The sequence below is a fragment of the Carassius gibelio genome, chromosome B10 (assembly GCF_023724105.1).
Source record: "Carassius gibelio isolate Cgi1373 ecotype wild population from Czech Republic chromosome B10, carGib1.2-hapl.c, whole genome shotgun sequence".
NCBI classification, from domain to species: Eukaryota; Metazoa; Chordata; class Actinopteri; order Cypriniformes; family Cyprinidae; genus Carassius; species Carassius gibelio.
The window spans coordinates 17,687,427-17,701,283 of NC_068405.1; the positions used below are offsets into that span (position 1 = coordinate 17,687,427).

Genomic DNA, 13,857 nt, shown 5'->3' on the forward strand with positions numbered 1-13,857 from the left:
GGTGTAACAGTAAAAGTTGAAGTAGTTTAAACTAATGAAAAGTAGGTGATGTGCCATACATTTGGCATTTTTACCAAATTATTCTAATTCAAAGTCATACAGTACAAGCTTTATAAATGCCTTAAATAACCAAACAAACATTACTATCAGGTATTGACTGAGTTATGACTGCAAATGTAGAGTATTTGCATCGGTATGTATCTTGTGGAGCGTCTTCACTCTCCTGAGAGACAGTGACCTGTATTCTATACTGAGAAGCTCTGGAGGACTGCAGGTACAGAGGAACCATCGTACCACACTCAGGTTTGGTGGGGCTACAAGATCTGCTCATTAAATGAACCAGTTTCAAACTCCCATATGAACGTGTTCAAATTAAACCGTTACATTCAGGTTATACCCAATGAGACGCAATTCAACTCATTTCAGAGATATTTGAGTTACCAGACTGACATCTGCACACCATATCCTCACCTGTCATCTGTAAGTAAACCGAGAACAAGCACTGATACAATAATGGACTTTTTTCATATTTTATGCTTCAAAACGAAAAGAGATAGTAAGCAATATTGTGTTGAAATGTTGTGGCCTTTGGGTTTAAAACATGTTAAAGAATGATTAAATTTCTATGTTGGCCATCAGATGTCAGCATTGTGCTTTGCGGATTCATTTTGGTGCTCCACAATGATAAATAATGATTCACACACAAAATAACACACCTCAAGTTATATTTACATCATAAATAAAGCAGTTCAGTTAAAATATCACACACAGTCATACATCAAAATCATTACTGTGAACGAAACCAATTATTTTCACATGAATATAGTGTTTTGCTAAGTACCTTTTACAGTTACAGCCGGGGGAGTATTACAATTAAACTAGATCACATTTAAATTGGGTTTATGTAATGCTGACAACATCAAATGCAAGAGATATTAATGTCATCCCCATCTTGGAGGGGAAGAACTTGTTCACTTTTTCTTACCTGCAGACACCATGACAGAATTGCACTCAAGTGAGCAAATGCACAGCTTCATCCCAATATTTTCATTTGTAAATAAACAAAATCTAAATAGTGGTTACTGCTGAATAATATGCACAACAGTATATCCGATCAATTCCATGAATTACATCTGCATGGGGTTCAACTTTTAAGTTTCCTTAATATACAGTATGAACAGCAAAACATTTTATACATCCATAAAAAGACCTGAATCAAGGAAAAAAAAACACACTAAGGCATGAGGTTGAAACAACTTACAGGGAACATGACTTATCTACAAGAGAAACACTGATATGTGCTGTATGATCAATTAAAACTGCAGTCACATTTAGAGGAAGTATTAGCAGCTATTTGATTCAGTATTTTAAAACAACTCATACAGTATTAAGGTAGATCAAACTGTTAACAGAGCTTCTAAAGCCTGGTTAGAAAAGCTTATTTAGTTTCGCAAACTCTGCCTCGTCCTTTGTGAATCAGCTGCACAAATATAGTCAGACAAGAATATGTTTGCAGAAAAGATATGACGGGGGACTCGGTAAGCGCATTTAAATGACAAAACGAATGGTAACAGCCCAAATACAGGGAGAAAAGGAGTGGAAAACTTGGACAAGAGCAGCCATTGCTTTACCAGTCTTGGTACGACCTTGTCGCTGACTTATTCACTCCAGTGGACATTACACTACGCTAACCTGCAAACACTTGTGGCTGAAGGGGAGGTGGCAGCCTGTCGTTCTCCACATTCTCCGCATCGATCGCGGACGCTCGTGGTTTGATCTCCAGTGGGTATCGCTCCAGGATTTCCTGCACCTCGCGGGCCACGCTGTCTTGCCATTCTGCCAGTTCGGTCTGCAGGTTCTGCGCCCCCTCGATGACCTGCTGCTGTCTTTTCTCAAGGCTGGATAGGAGCTTGAGGTTGTTATGGATCTGGCTGAGTGCTGGGTTTACACAGGTACCACTCTGCGGCCAGACTGCAGTATCGTCTTGCCTTCGAGGGGAAGCCTGACCGGACATATAGCGCTCAAAGTCTTCAGGGCTGAGATTCAATGACTGGCCATCCAGCTTCTCTATGAAGGCAATGGCACAGCACTGAGGGGAACACGCAATGAAGAGGAAAACATTTTAAATACAGTGAAAAGGAAAAAAGAAAAGATTAGTGTGCTACCAACATTCTTCAAAATATCTTCTTTTGTGCTAGGAACAACATGAGGATAAATTATGACAGCATTTTTTTTTAATGAGGGATAATACCTTTAAAAATGTATTCATGCCATTGCATTAGATGACAAAATATTAAACCAAGGGGCATTTGAAAGAAAAAGAAAAACACTTTTATTTGGACATTATAAATGATTTTTGAGCCACTCTTAATTATATGTGAACCTACCAGGTTGGTGAAGTAGTATCCGTCCTCTCCGGTCATGAGTCTTGATGGGTTGCAGAAGCGTGTGATGTACTGGATGTTGGACTGCAGCCGTGGTGGGTTGGCCTTCAACACAATATAGATGAGGGTGGGAAGGAAGTCGTCTGCAGAAGCTGGCTCGTTCTTGGTGACCCTGATGGCATTGAATATATGCTTGCTGCAACTGGTGATGCAGGCCAGTTTATCCCTAGGCACACGCTTGGAGTCCATCTCAATGATATCTGAGGCAGACAAAATAAGAAGCAAAAAATCTTGGATCTTGATGGAAGAAAAAAAAACAAATGCAGCAACTAAAAGAAAAAACAGACCCATCCTTGCAGACTCACCAGTGATGGCTTTGACTACACTATCAGAGACCTCAGGGATCTCTTCGTCCACAGGAACACACAACATCTGAATGGTGACCCAGTGTAACGCCCTGGAAAACCATTGTTTATTGAATACAAGTACAAGAATGCATATTTTAAAGGTGAATTGTGTAAAAGAATAATACCTATTTGAGGAATTTTCAGCAAAATATTATTTTGGTAACTAACCGAAATAAGTATAGGCTAAAGTACTAAAACTAACACTGATATCAAAATAATGCTAAAACCTAATTTAAATTATTTAATAAATACTCTAATAGCATATAAACAATACAGGAAAAAAATGGCTGACCGAATCCTGTGCTGGGTAGCCAGGTCTTTTTTCTCATCATCCGAGGTCTCTGGACAGAAGACGCTCTTGTAGAGTCGAGTCATGATGTATTTTTCCACTTGGTCCATTATTCTGTCCACTTTCTCAGAAGAGCCTGAGGAAAGAATGAATTTAAAAAAAAAAAAAATTAGTTTGGCTTCTGGCAAACAATTGTAAACCATAAAAAATTAAGTATACATGGACAAAAATGTAAATAATCATTATGGTCCAATCACAGCATTCTACAGAGGACATCTGCTTTTACTCATATACAACAAAAATCCTTTAGATACCGCACATACTTGTGTCTCACAAACAAACATGAAATCAGTTTATTACATAACCCCACTCCCACATCACCACGCTGGGACAACAATGAAGTTTCTTCAGTGGTTAGCAGACATGGAGGCTGAGTGTCCTGGATTTGCCCCAGGGTTGTTAACTAAAACTATTAGAAAATGTTCTTGTTAACTGAAAAAAACCTTAAATAAAGTCAAAATAAATATATATTAGATTTAAAAAAAAAAATATATATATATATATATATATATATATATATATATATTACACACACACACACACACACATATATACACACACAGAGAGAGAGGGAGAGTTTTTTGTTTTGCAACTGAATTTAAAAAGTTTGTGTTTAAGTAAAATTACTTAAACTGAATTAAAAACAAATTCAAAATGAAACTAAAATAAATAATTACATAAAGCACAAAAGTTACTTAGTAAAAAAATTACTAATGCTTACTATTAAATCAGAACTGATGAGGCATGTACTACCTTTTTAAAATTCAGGTTCAGTCAAACATTTTTCAAACAAAAAATAATTAAACATTTTTATATATAATTTATAAATCGGTCTTGCTACAAAACAGATGTGACCAAACTTTTTAGTACGAGGGACCAAAAATCTAATTTGATTGAGGACTATGGGCCAAAAGTACATGCATTATCAAAAGGTCAACACAGGCCCTGATTTGGACATCTCTTCTCTAAAAAAAATATTGTTTCATGATGCATAATGCTTAAAATGGACTACATTGGACTGCAAATCTCACTCATTTTTATGTCCCAGTCTGACTATATTTAAGTATTTTTTTAATTACCAAGGAAGTTTCATTTGTAGAATAAACCTACTTCCCTTAACAATCGAGCCCACCTGGATACAAAACTTTTCTAAAAATACCATTAGACAAAACAACCAGTCAGCAGATGAATCAGATTTAGTATACACTCCAATGGATTCAGTGAGTATTTCATTTAACCGATTCAAACCATTTGAAACTTTTTGACCAACTCAGTGCTACCAAGTTTCTCTGAAGCATGAATTCTACCTTTATAATGATTCAGGAGTCGGTCAGACATGCCCTGATAGAAGTCTTGCACACACTCAGACAGCTCTTCAGCACCAAGATCCTTCAAGTAAGAACAAAAAGAATATTTTTAATTACTTAAATGACTAACATCCAAAAGCTGCTGTGGGCAGGTGACCCTGGTTCTCACCTTTTTATTTCCCATGCTCTCTATGAAACCACGGCTCTGCTTGTGGATCTCTCTGCCGGGCTTCTGTAAGGTCTTGAGAAACTCCACAAAGTCTTGTGACACGCGATCAGTCTCGATGCTGGACTGGCGGGTGATGGAGGGACTGGGCGTTTTTCCCTCGTGGCTTTCTGAGCAACACAAACAAGCACACTGAATGTTTACAAACAGGCTGCGTGAACATACTGTAAAGAGGATATTAGAATGGATCGCATGAAAATGGAAGTTCCGAAGTTAGTTTTCATCACAGAATGCCATGTGAAATAAAGTCATAATTTCCCATCATTCTTCCAACAACTGAAGCAGCCAATCGTCTTCGAGAAACTGTTTCTCAGGGCTGAATTACACATGACATTCTGCACAGAATAATGAAAAACCCCACTGATTAAACAACACAAGATCTTAAATATCGTATAAGTTGACTTGCATCCCATGAAGAGACAGAACAACCTTCTCACAAGTAGGCCATTCTACTGAAATATTGATCTGTTTCCATGCCAACACCTTTGACATCATATCAGAGTCAAAGATAGTAACAGAGTAGCTGAATGAATTAAGAGAGAATTCTGGTACTAGCATGCTTTGGCTAAACTCTACACAATCAGATGTTCTTAACGCTGTTGCACCTGTCTTTCTAAACGCCCCACTGAGAGTAATAGAGCATTAGAAGGGCTTCAGCCTGAATGCATGCAGCTCATGTATAACACTGATGCATTGGTTTGTTTTCTGTGATTTATGCTAGAGGGCTACAGTGATGTGGCACTAATACCCACCTCTCAGCCTTGATACCAGAGCTGCCACCAGATTGACAAGAAAAAAAAAGGACACCGCATGACAATGAGACAGTGAACATAAAAAAATGGTAGGGTGAATTCAATCATGTCTATTGATGCACACACAACAAATCCACACTACACTATAGTATGGATCAGGGCAGTATTTCACAAAGAACAGCTAAAGGGCAACATTGCTGTACTTTGTGAAATACTTTAAGCAAAGACACTCTTCAACACAGAACATCAAATCACACATAAAACAGTGGTCCAGCTTAGAGAAGAAAAACACTGCAATCTCCACCCACGTTCCTTCTCCTAACCCCAGATTTTCCTTCAGGCTCTGTATTACCTTCAGTGGGAGAGGCCATCTCCCAGGGTTGGGTAAAAATGCCCTTCAGATCCCTCAGGAGGTTTTCTCCATGGCTCTCCCTCCTGCCCTGCAACTTCTCCTCTTTCTCTTTCTCTCGTTTCTCATTTTCTTTTTCAGGGGGGGAGTAAAACACCCAGGGTAGGTACGGTAATACAAATGGGTGAAAGGGGGTGAAATGGATGAAAAATGTGGCAACAGAGGAGTTCAGATGAGAATATAGAGTGAAAAAGAGAGAAAATTGTGGGAGAGGTGGGGCGGAGATCAGACAGAACGGCAGAACAGCAATGAGATGAAGGAAACAAACTGAGAGATGAAGGCTGGATCACTTGTTCAAATAAAATCATCTCATAAGAACATGATAGACAAATTATAAAATGCTATGACAGGAAATGAATACATAACTGTATGAAATCAAGCAAGGATGACTTAAATAACCGTTGAAAGGTTTAGGGTCAGTAAAAAAAAAAAAAAAAGCAAGCGAGGATGCATTAAAATGATCTAAGTTGCCAGTGAAGTTATGTAAAAATTTCTAGAAGATTTCAAATAAATGTTGTTTAGTTTAACTTTCTATTCATCATAGAATCCTAAAAAAAATATGTAAGAAAAATATGAACCGTTTTCAAAACTGATAATAATAAAAAAATATTTAATGGGTGGACTAGCACATTAAAATTATTTCTGAAGGATCATGTGACACTAAAGGCTGCTGAAAATTCAACTTTGCCATGGAATAAGTTATATTTACAAATATATTTAAAAAATAATCCTTTTCACAAAATAATGTTTTTACTTTATCTTTGATCAAATAAAGCAACCTGATCCCACTGAACTTTTGAACGGTCTACACTTGATGTTTCAATAATAAAGCCTTTTAATTACCAACATTCAGGTCCATTAAAAGTAATAATAAACTAACATAACTGACAAATTGTTGTTTGGATTTTGCATGCAGACAGTTTAAGGCTTTATCAGAGAGATGCCATCCAATGGCAAAATCAAACTGGGACTATGGATGATGATGATGATGGGAACACAGGGAAAATCTACAGCCCTGACACAAGTCTCTGAAACTCGACGCTACAGTATTTTAAATCAGTTTTCACTTGTCCAACCAAATATTATATTCATAAAGCATATTGATGAAGGCAAATAATAATTTTGTCCATCCAGACGAGGACATCAGCCGCCGAATCCTACTGCAAAACAGCACGAATCACACTCATATGACTCCAATCCCACCCTCCTTGTACCTTTTTTAGGGGCCGTGCGAGAAGAGGGGCTGAAGAACTTCTTTACGGTGGTGACCTTACGGGTCTTCTCATTGGTTTTCTTCTCCTCAAACTTAGAGAAGGTGGCGAGAGATTGCTGAGAGTGGGACTGAGGAGGCTGGGTCTGAGAGGGACCGTGACTGCTGACATAAGCCGCCTCCTCTTCTCGCTGAAGCCTGCGACAGGAAGCACATCATTACGGCAGGCTGTATGAACATCATTTCAGCTTTATGAATGTCTTGATGATGCTGAATGTTTCTTTTACTTTATGCGTGATCTAACTGCCATTTAAGACTCACTTCTCAGCCAGAGCCCAGTCCTCCTGGATCTGTCTTTGCCGAGCTTTCTGGTACTCCTCCCTCCAACACTTGGAGCATAGGCCCTGCCATGCAGCGTTGCCATAATAACCGCAGCCTTTCTTGCACAGCAGTTCTGATTGGTCCACATGGATCCCCCGTCTCTCTGATCGCTGACTCATAGTGTCCCTTTTATCTAGGTAAAGAAACATGTTTGACATTGTGATCTGAATTTGCATATCCACTCTGCAAATCATGCAGCATGACAACAGGAGTCAGGTTACATAATGTACCCTGCAAAGACATGCAACTTGCAACACTGCTATTTAAACGAGATAAGACGACTCATTTAAAGACTTGGAGCAGACCCGAAAATTAAACTGTGAATATCAGATATTCATACTTAGATTGATATTTTAGAGCTGAGGGTCAAGTAAAATATCGAAATGCATAGTTGTAATAACTATACGGAGGGAGGATGTCCCAGCTATTCTGAATTTACCTAACATTAAATCACTGATGTCTAAATTACACTGAGGATGATTAAACAACCAACGACGCACTCAATGTCGAAAAGAAAAAGTGAGCAGTTTAAACGTCTTTCAACATATTTTAACACTAATGACATGACATTCAATTCCGAGTATTAGATATAGACTTCGTTCAGTGCAGGAATGTTGTAGCTTAAACATTAATTACTTGTCTAATATATGGTTAACTTTAAAAGTAACCCAGAAAATACATTATCGACTGAAAATGACAGAATGTCATTCAATCCGCTGCAGGCAGACAGGTCAAGCTAGCAAAACGGCTAACGTTACGTGGCTAAAAACAAACGCAACAGCTCTTGTCATGAAGATATACGATAAACATGCATTACTAGTCTAAAGAGATATTGAACAAAACATTTAAAATAACGGCAAGCTTTGGTATTTGAAGTGAATCTACCGGACAATGACAGATACCTCGTCAACGGTCTCTTCTCCGGGTCACGATTACATCATATCCTCGCGACTGGTGGATCAGTTGTGTGGGCGTGGCCAATGATGGGCTGAGCTCGGAATGTCAACAACATTCCTTATGACAAATACTACGCTTTCATCATCTTCTGTACTTTTGTTTACTAAACTGATAAATGAAGCATTATTTTCAACGTGACAAAAAGGATCTGCTTTAATAAAGTTCAAAATATAGGGTTTATTATCAGCACAATAAGAGCCAGTGCAGTGATGCAATACAAACAACAGTATTCACCAAATGTACAACAGAGAACAAATATGCATCGGTTTAGACTTGAGCAACATAAAGTTAACTGGGCAAGACTGAAAATAAATCCCAGTTAGGATTATCAAAAGCATTTTAACTGGTTTTAGATATTCTGCTGCCAAAACACAGAGAGCTCATGCAACTTCATGTGGCTTTCACAGCTCTCACCAATGAGAGAGAGTTTTCAGATGACAAAAATAACAAATAATGCTATATTGTTTGCAATTGTTGAGGGATATGGCAAATAAAAGCATGGACAAATGTTTTAGGCAGCAGAAAATAACTTCATAAAGTGTCAAAGTAGCAAAATAGGCAATCTAACCTGCAATAAAGTGACTAACAGTCTTTTAGTATAATTTTAAATATACTCATTTTAATTCATATTCAGGACATATTAAATCTAGCTCATAAACTTATTCTGAAAAAAAAACATTTTGTGCTCTCCTTTGAGAACAGTTAATTTTTTGACATATATCAAAACTTTTATGCTTGCCTAGTGATGTGTGGTTATTTTAGAAGGCTTTATGTGAAGCTTTGAGTGGCTGTAAATACCAGACAAGACCTTTGTTTTCATGTTAAAGTCAGTATCTGCTGAGATTGCATGCTCTAAGGTGTTAATTAACTGGCAACATGACTCAGATCAGTTCCTACATATACAAGTCATGTAAAACAAATGGGGTAAAATCATTTTTAAATACTGTAGGGAAAAAAAAGAAGGTTCCTTCTTAAGAAATACATCACAAATAATTTCCAAATATGGGTCCAGTTGACTGATTCTTCGATCAAACTGTTAATACATTCAATTCATCTAACACAGAAACATACCTAAGAGATGTCATATTTAGAACAAAAAACACTGTTTTACATAAATTCACTTCCTCTGAGGACGATTCCAGAAAATCCCTTTAGAACTACAACTGGACAAAACAATTCCGGGTTTATTCCAAACAAACTAAGTTAAACAATTACTTACAAAAACTAAGGAATCAAAGGAGCTGCCCATAAAAGAAATCTGGGGTTGAAAACTGCAGTTTCATGAAGAAACCAAAGAGCAAATGCCACAATAACAGCCATCCTATTCAAAAGCTTGATATTATTTCCGCTCACGTTGAGTAAGACCCTATGATCCTGCTGGTTTCATGTAACTGTAGACAGCAGCAAAAAGCATTTGCTCAGACTTGCATGTATTAGTTCTTGGCAAGAGAAACACCAGCTGAAACCCCTCACCTTCACCACCAGGTGATTTTAAACTCATAGATTGGCCTTTTGCAGTAGTAGTGGTTGATGAGGTGTTTGTCACACACGCCGATGCATTGCTGGTCAGCAGAGATGCCACGCTCTGCCAGGTCGCTTACTATGCAGTGAAGAAGGTCATAAACATCCGCCACTGCCTCCCATGGTCCGAAGGACACATCAACTTCACAATGGTGCTCAAACAGCTTGGCCTCACTCTCCGAGCGCTCAAATCGCAGCGAATTGAACAGCGGTCTTTCATAAGGGGTGATGGGCATCTCCTCCTTGTACACACAGATCTTCAGTTTTGCAAAACGAGCCTTCCGCTGCATGGCACGAAGTTTTGCAATCTCCACAATGCGCTCAAGATTTTCTGGAAGAAATGGGGACAATTGTTTAGTCAGCTGAAAACCACAGCTCGTTTGATTATTTTCATTTATAATTTTATACTACCTTTATAATAGGGCAAAAGATCAAGAAAAGCCTGTCGCACTTTCTCTCCGGTAAGTGGCTGAGTGTCTTCCAAGCTTTCCAAAAGAGGCCCAATAGCATAAAACTGAGCTTCCCTGTGCACCGCACGAACACGGTCCCTCTGAGGCAGCTCTCCCTCTCTCAAGAAATTCAGAATGTCCCTAATGCCAGACAAGTATGTATAAGTGTTTCTAGTTATTAAAATAATCCACTGATGAAATAATAAAGCAAATGCTAAATTCAGATAATCCAAGTGTTTGCTTTGTATTTTTGGGAACTACTAGGCACCAACCATTATCAGATCATCTCTATTCTAAACACTTACCCAAAATATGCTCCGTCTCGGTCGATGAAATACCGTCCCTCTGCATCCCTGGGAATGTGATGACGGCCACTAAACATGGCGGCCAGCATTGTGTCCTCATGGCGTCGCAGGGTGGACAGCCGAGTGGTGAAATACGTACCTCCTACATTCAGGGGGATGACCTCTGGAAACTATGAAGAGAGAGGAAAGACACAAATAGCCTTTAAATTTGTCTGAATGTACACTAACACTCAAAAGTTTGGTCGATAAGAATTGTTTATGTTTTAAGTCTCTTATGCTTACCTAGAATTAATTTGATTTAAAATGTTAAAATATTATTACAATTGTAAATAACTGTTTTCTATTGGACATGCATGAATTGTGGTACTGCTGTGAATACGCATCGAATGCTGACACAGAAGAGAAGAAACTATTGAATTAAGTTGTTATTTTGCTTTCTTCGAGCAGAAGCAGTATCAGTCACATGATCCTACATAAATTATTCTAATGCTGATTTGGTGCACAAGAAACATGGAAGCATTTTTAAGATTCGTTGATGAATATGAAGTTCAAGGGAGCAGAATGTCTTAGAAATATAAATCTTTTGTAGCATTTTAAATGTCTTCATGAATGTCTTTACTGTTACTTTTGGCAATTTGTGCTTATTGATTCAAAACGTTTGAACAGTAATGTATATAAGACATATCGATATACTAAAAGTTGTAATTATGCAGAGTAATTTTTAACTATCTACTAGCAGTGCAGGATCAGTCCGCTCCCAAGTTCAGGGGTTAGACTAATCATAATAAACATATTGACAGGTCCCACTAGGTTTATCAGTAGAAGTCAGGGACACCTTTAACACGGACCTTGCAAAACACGATTAGTTTAAGCCAGTCGATATGATTTGATAGACGTGTGATGTAAACCAATCAGAAACGACGTCCACCCGCCCCCCTGGGATAATGCACCAATCCGCTTGCAGCAATCGGGAAACAAACACTCAATACATCTGTTGCCTATGGAAACGGTTATGATTAAGCTTGAGAAGATTGGGAACTTTGACACGGCTCCTCCAGGTGATGTTTTGATGGGATAAATAACATTAAGAGGAGGAAACAGATGAATGTGGACGTTTTAACCATTTAACTTCTATGCAGCACACTACAACTACTCTGTTATAAAAATAGCGCATCCTCTTTAAACCTCGGGGACTTACCTCCTCAGGTACGTCTAAAGTGCGAAGGGACCTCCCTAGATTAAGATTAGGGACAGGTTTGGGTGGTTTGCGATACTCCTCTTCCCCGGTGTCCGCGCCCGACATCGCATCTCCCTGATTTTCAGTGTCACTTGCAGCCGAAAACACCACCATCACTCTCGGTTGAGGAGGGACCGTCCTCCTCACTCGTGATGCTGCCATTTGGAGCGGAGCTGCTGCGCTAAAGGAAAGCGGAGGCGGCTCTCCGTTCGGGGTTTCGCCTGCTCCATTATGCTGCATGCACACACCCACAGCAGGTCTGACACGAGCGTCGATCGAGGCCCGCAAGCAGACTGTCAGCGATCGACTAGTATGATGTCCAGGAGGGCGGCCGAGCGAGAGGTGTGGTCTGTGGGCTGGTCAGGGGGGTGTGTGAGCCTGCTCGTGTGCGCTGGAAATCACGTACGCAAGTTACGTAGGTGACAGCGTGCTGCTGGAATGTTTTATGCCGTGCGCTCCGCAGAGTAGAGATTAGTAACATATTTATAATTAATATTTAACTACTAATATGTGACCATAGATTACAAAACCAATCAAACTGATTTTTATATCACCTAAAAGAAGAATAAATAAGCTTTCCATTGATGTATGGTTTATTAGGATAGGACCGGTGTCCTGTCTACAACTATTTGAAAATCTGGAATCTGAAAAATAAATAAATAATAATAATAATGAATGAATAAATACAAATGTTGAAATCGCCTTTAAAGTTGTCCATATGAAGTCCTTTGCAAACTAATAAAAAATTACGTGTATATATATATGTGTGTGTGTGTGTGTGTGTGTGTTCTTCATGGAACATGATCTTTATTTTTATATAGACTGATAATTTTGGCACATACAGTGTATTATTGGCTATTGCTACAAATATATCTGTCCAGGGTCACATAATGCACACCATACAATAATATTTGCAATAACTAAACTACCCATATAAACATGCACTCACTGACTTTGAAGAGGAAAATTATATAGCATACAATATTTTATTCAGTTATGAATTTAGTATTTCCAGAATAGTTTTTGACAAGCAGAATAATTAAGTGTTTATGTGTTGCCCCATAAATGTTATTACATTGATAATGTTAGTTTTAACTAAACATAATTTTAATAGAGCCTTTAATTTAAAACTTTACTTTTTTTTTAATACTGACATTTTCTTATGTCCACAGAACAGATGAAATAACTGAATTTGAATTAATGATCTGAATTCAATGTCTACATTTACACTATGTGCAAATATTGTGTGTCCATTGAGTTACTGTCCACTTTATGTCTTGATACGTGCGCCGCTACTAGTTCAAATAAAAAAATACATAAATGAAAATAGTGTTTTACAAAGATTTCAAACTAAAGAAGGAACTGAAACTGCACTACACTATCTGCACTGTTTATTATGAAATTATTATAATGTACCAACAACCTTAACGCCCCACCAATCTCGTGCCTGGAAATATTCTTCTCGCACGGCATTGGCCAAATTTCCAAATTTCACTCAACCTGCAAAGCAGCTCAATTCTGATTGGTCAATTTGCCATGAGCGGAAACAGATGATGCGTTCAGTTGATCTCTGGTCATTGGCTTAGGTTAGACAGCGGTTCAGGAGAAGGGCCAACAAGCTTTTAAAACCGAAAAATCTCCCCCTCTTGGATAAAGACGGTAAACCGGTTTCAACGGCAGCTTATGTTGCAGCTTTAATACATTCACCACAGCTCTGTGGGATTGGAAATGGCGTGGAAGCATCCAAAAGACCGGCAGCTCTGGAGACTCCAGAAGGGACTGTAAACTCACTCTGTATCTGTTCTTGAAGCGATGCGAACAGCGTGAAAGTGCCGCTTGAGCTAAATTCTGGAAATATTAAAAAACTTGAGTTACTTAATAATACAAATATAAATATATTTAATAACAATTTTTATTTTTTTTTGCAAAACCATTTCCTAATATCAAGTTATCCCTTATGTAA

General features: G+C 38.3%; 2 protein-coding genes across 5 annotated transcripts; both read right to left on the bottom strand.

Moving 5' to 3' along the window:
- Nucleotides 1-708: 708 nt before the first annotated feature.
- LOC127966440 (rab5 GDP/GTP exchange factor) lies at nucleotides 709-8,407 on the bottom strand. 4 transcript variants are annotated; one of them, XM_052567404.1, is made up of 11 exons: nucleotides 8,328-8,407; nucleotides 7,366-7,558; nucleotides 7,049-7,242; nucleotides 5,778-5,906; nucleotides 5,426-5,446; nucleotides 4,617-4,783; nucleotides 4,448-4,529; nucleotides 3,084-3,216; nucleotides 2,750-2,841; nucleotides 2,388-2,644; nucleotides 709-2,089 (listed from the first exon to the last, which is right to left on the bottom strand). In XM_052567404.1, exons 2-11 carry the CDS (start codon nucleotides 7,542-7,544, stop codon nucleotides 1,688-1,690), a joined length of 1,656 nt encoding a protein of 551 aa, XP_052423364.1. In that variant the 5' UTR covers nucleotides 7,545-7,558; nucleotides 8,328-8,407; the 3' UTR covers nucleotides 709-1,687. The 4 variants fall into 4 exon arrangements, with proteins under 4 accessions (XP_052423364.1, XP_052423365.1, XP_052423366.1 ...); XM_052567405.1 differs by having other exon boundaries at nucleotides 8,311-8,329; XM_052567406.1 differs by lacking the exon at nucleotides 5,426-5,446.
- Nucleotides 8,408-8,534: 127 nt separating this feature from the next.
- LOC127966441 (BTB/POZ domain-containing protein KCTD7) lies at nucleotides 8,535-12,267 on the bottom strand. The gene is made up of 4 exons (XM_052567408.1): nucleotides 11,856-12,267; nucleotides 10,658-10,827; nucleotides 10,315-10,493; nucleotides 8,535-10,234 (listed from the first exon to the last, which is right to left on the bottom strand). The coding sequence occupies exons 1-4, from the start codon at nucleotides 12,132-12,134 to the stop codon at nucleotides 9,858-9,860; spliced, it is 1,005 nt and encodes a 334-aa protein (XP_052423368.1). The 5' UTR covers nucleotides 12,135-12,267; the 3' UTR covers nucleotides 8,535-9,857.
- Nucleotides 12,268-13,857: the final 1,590 nt, after the last annotated feature.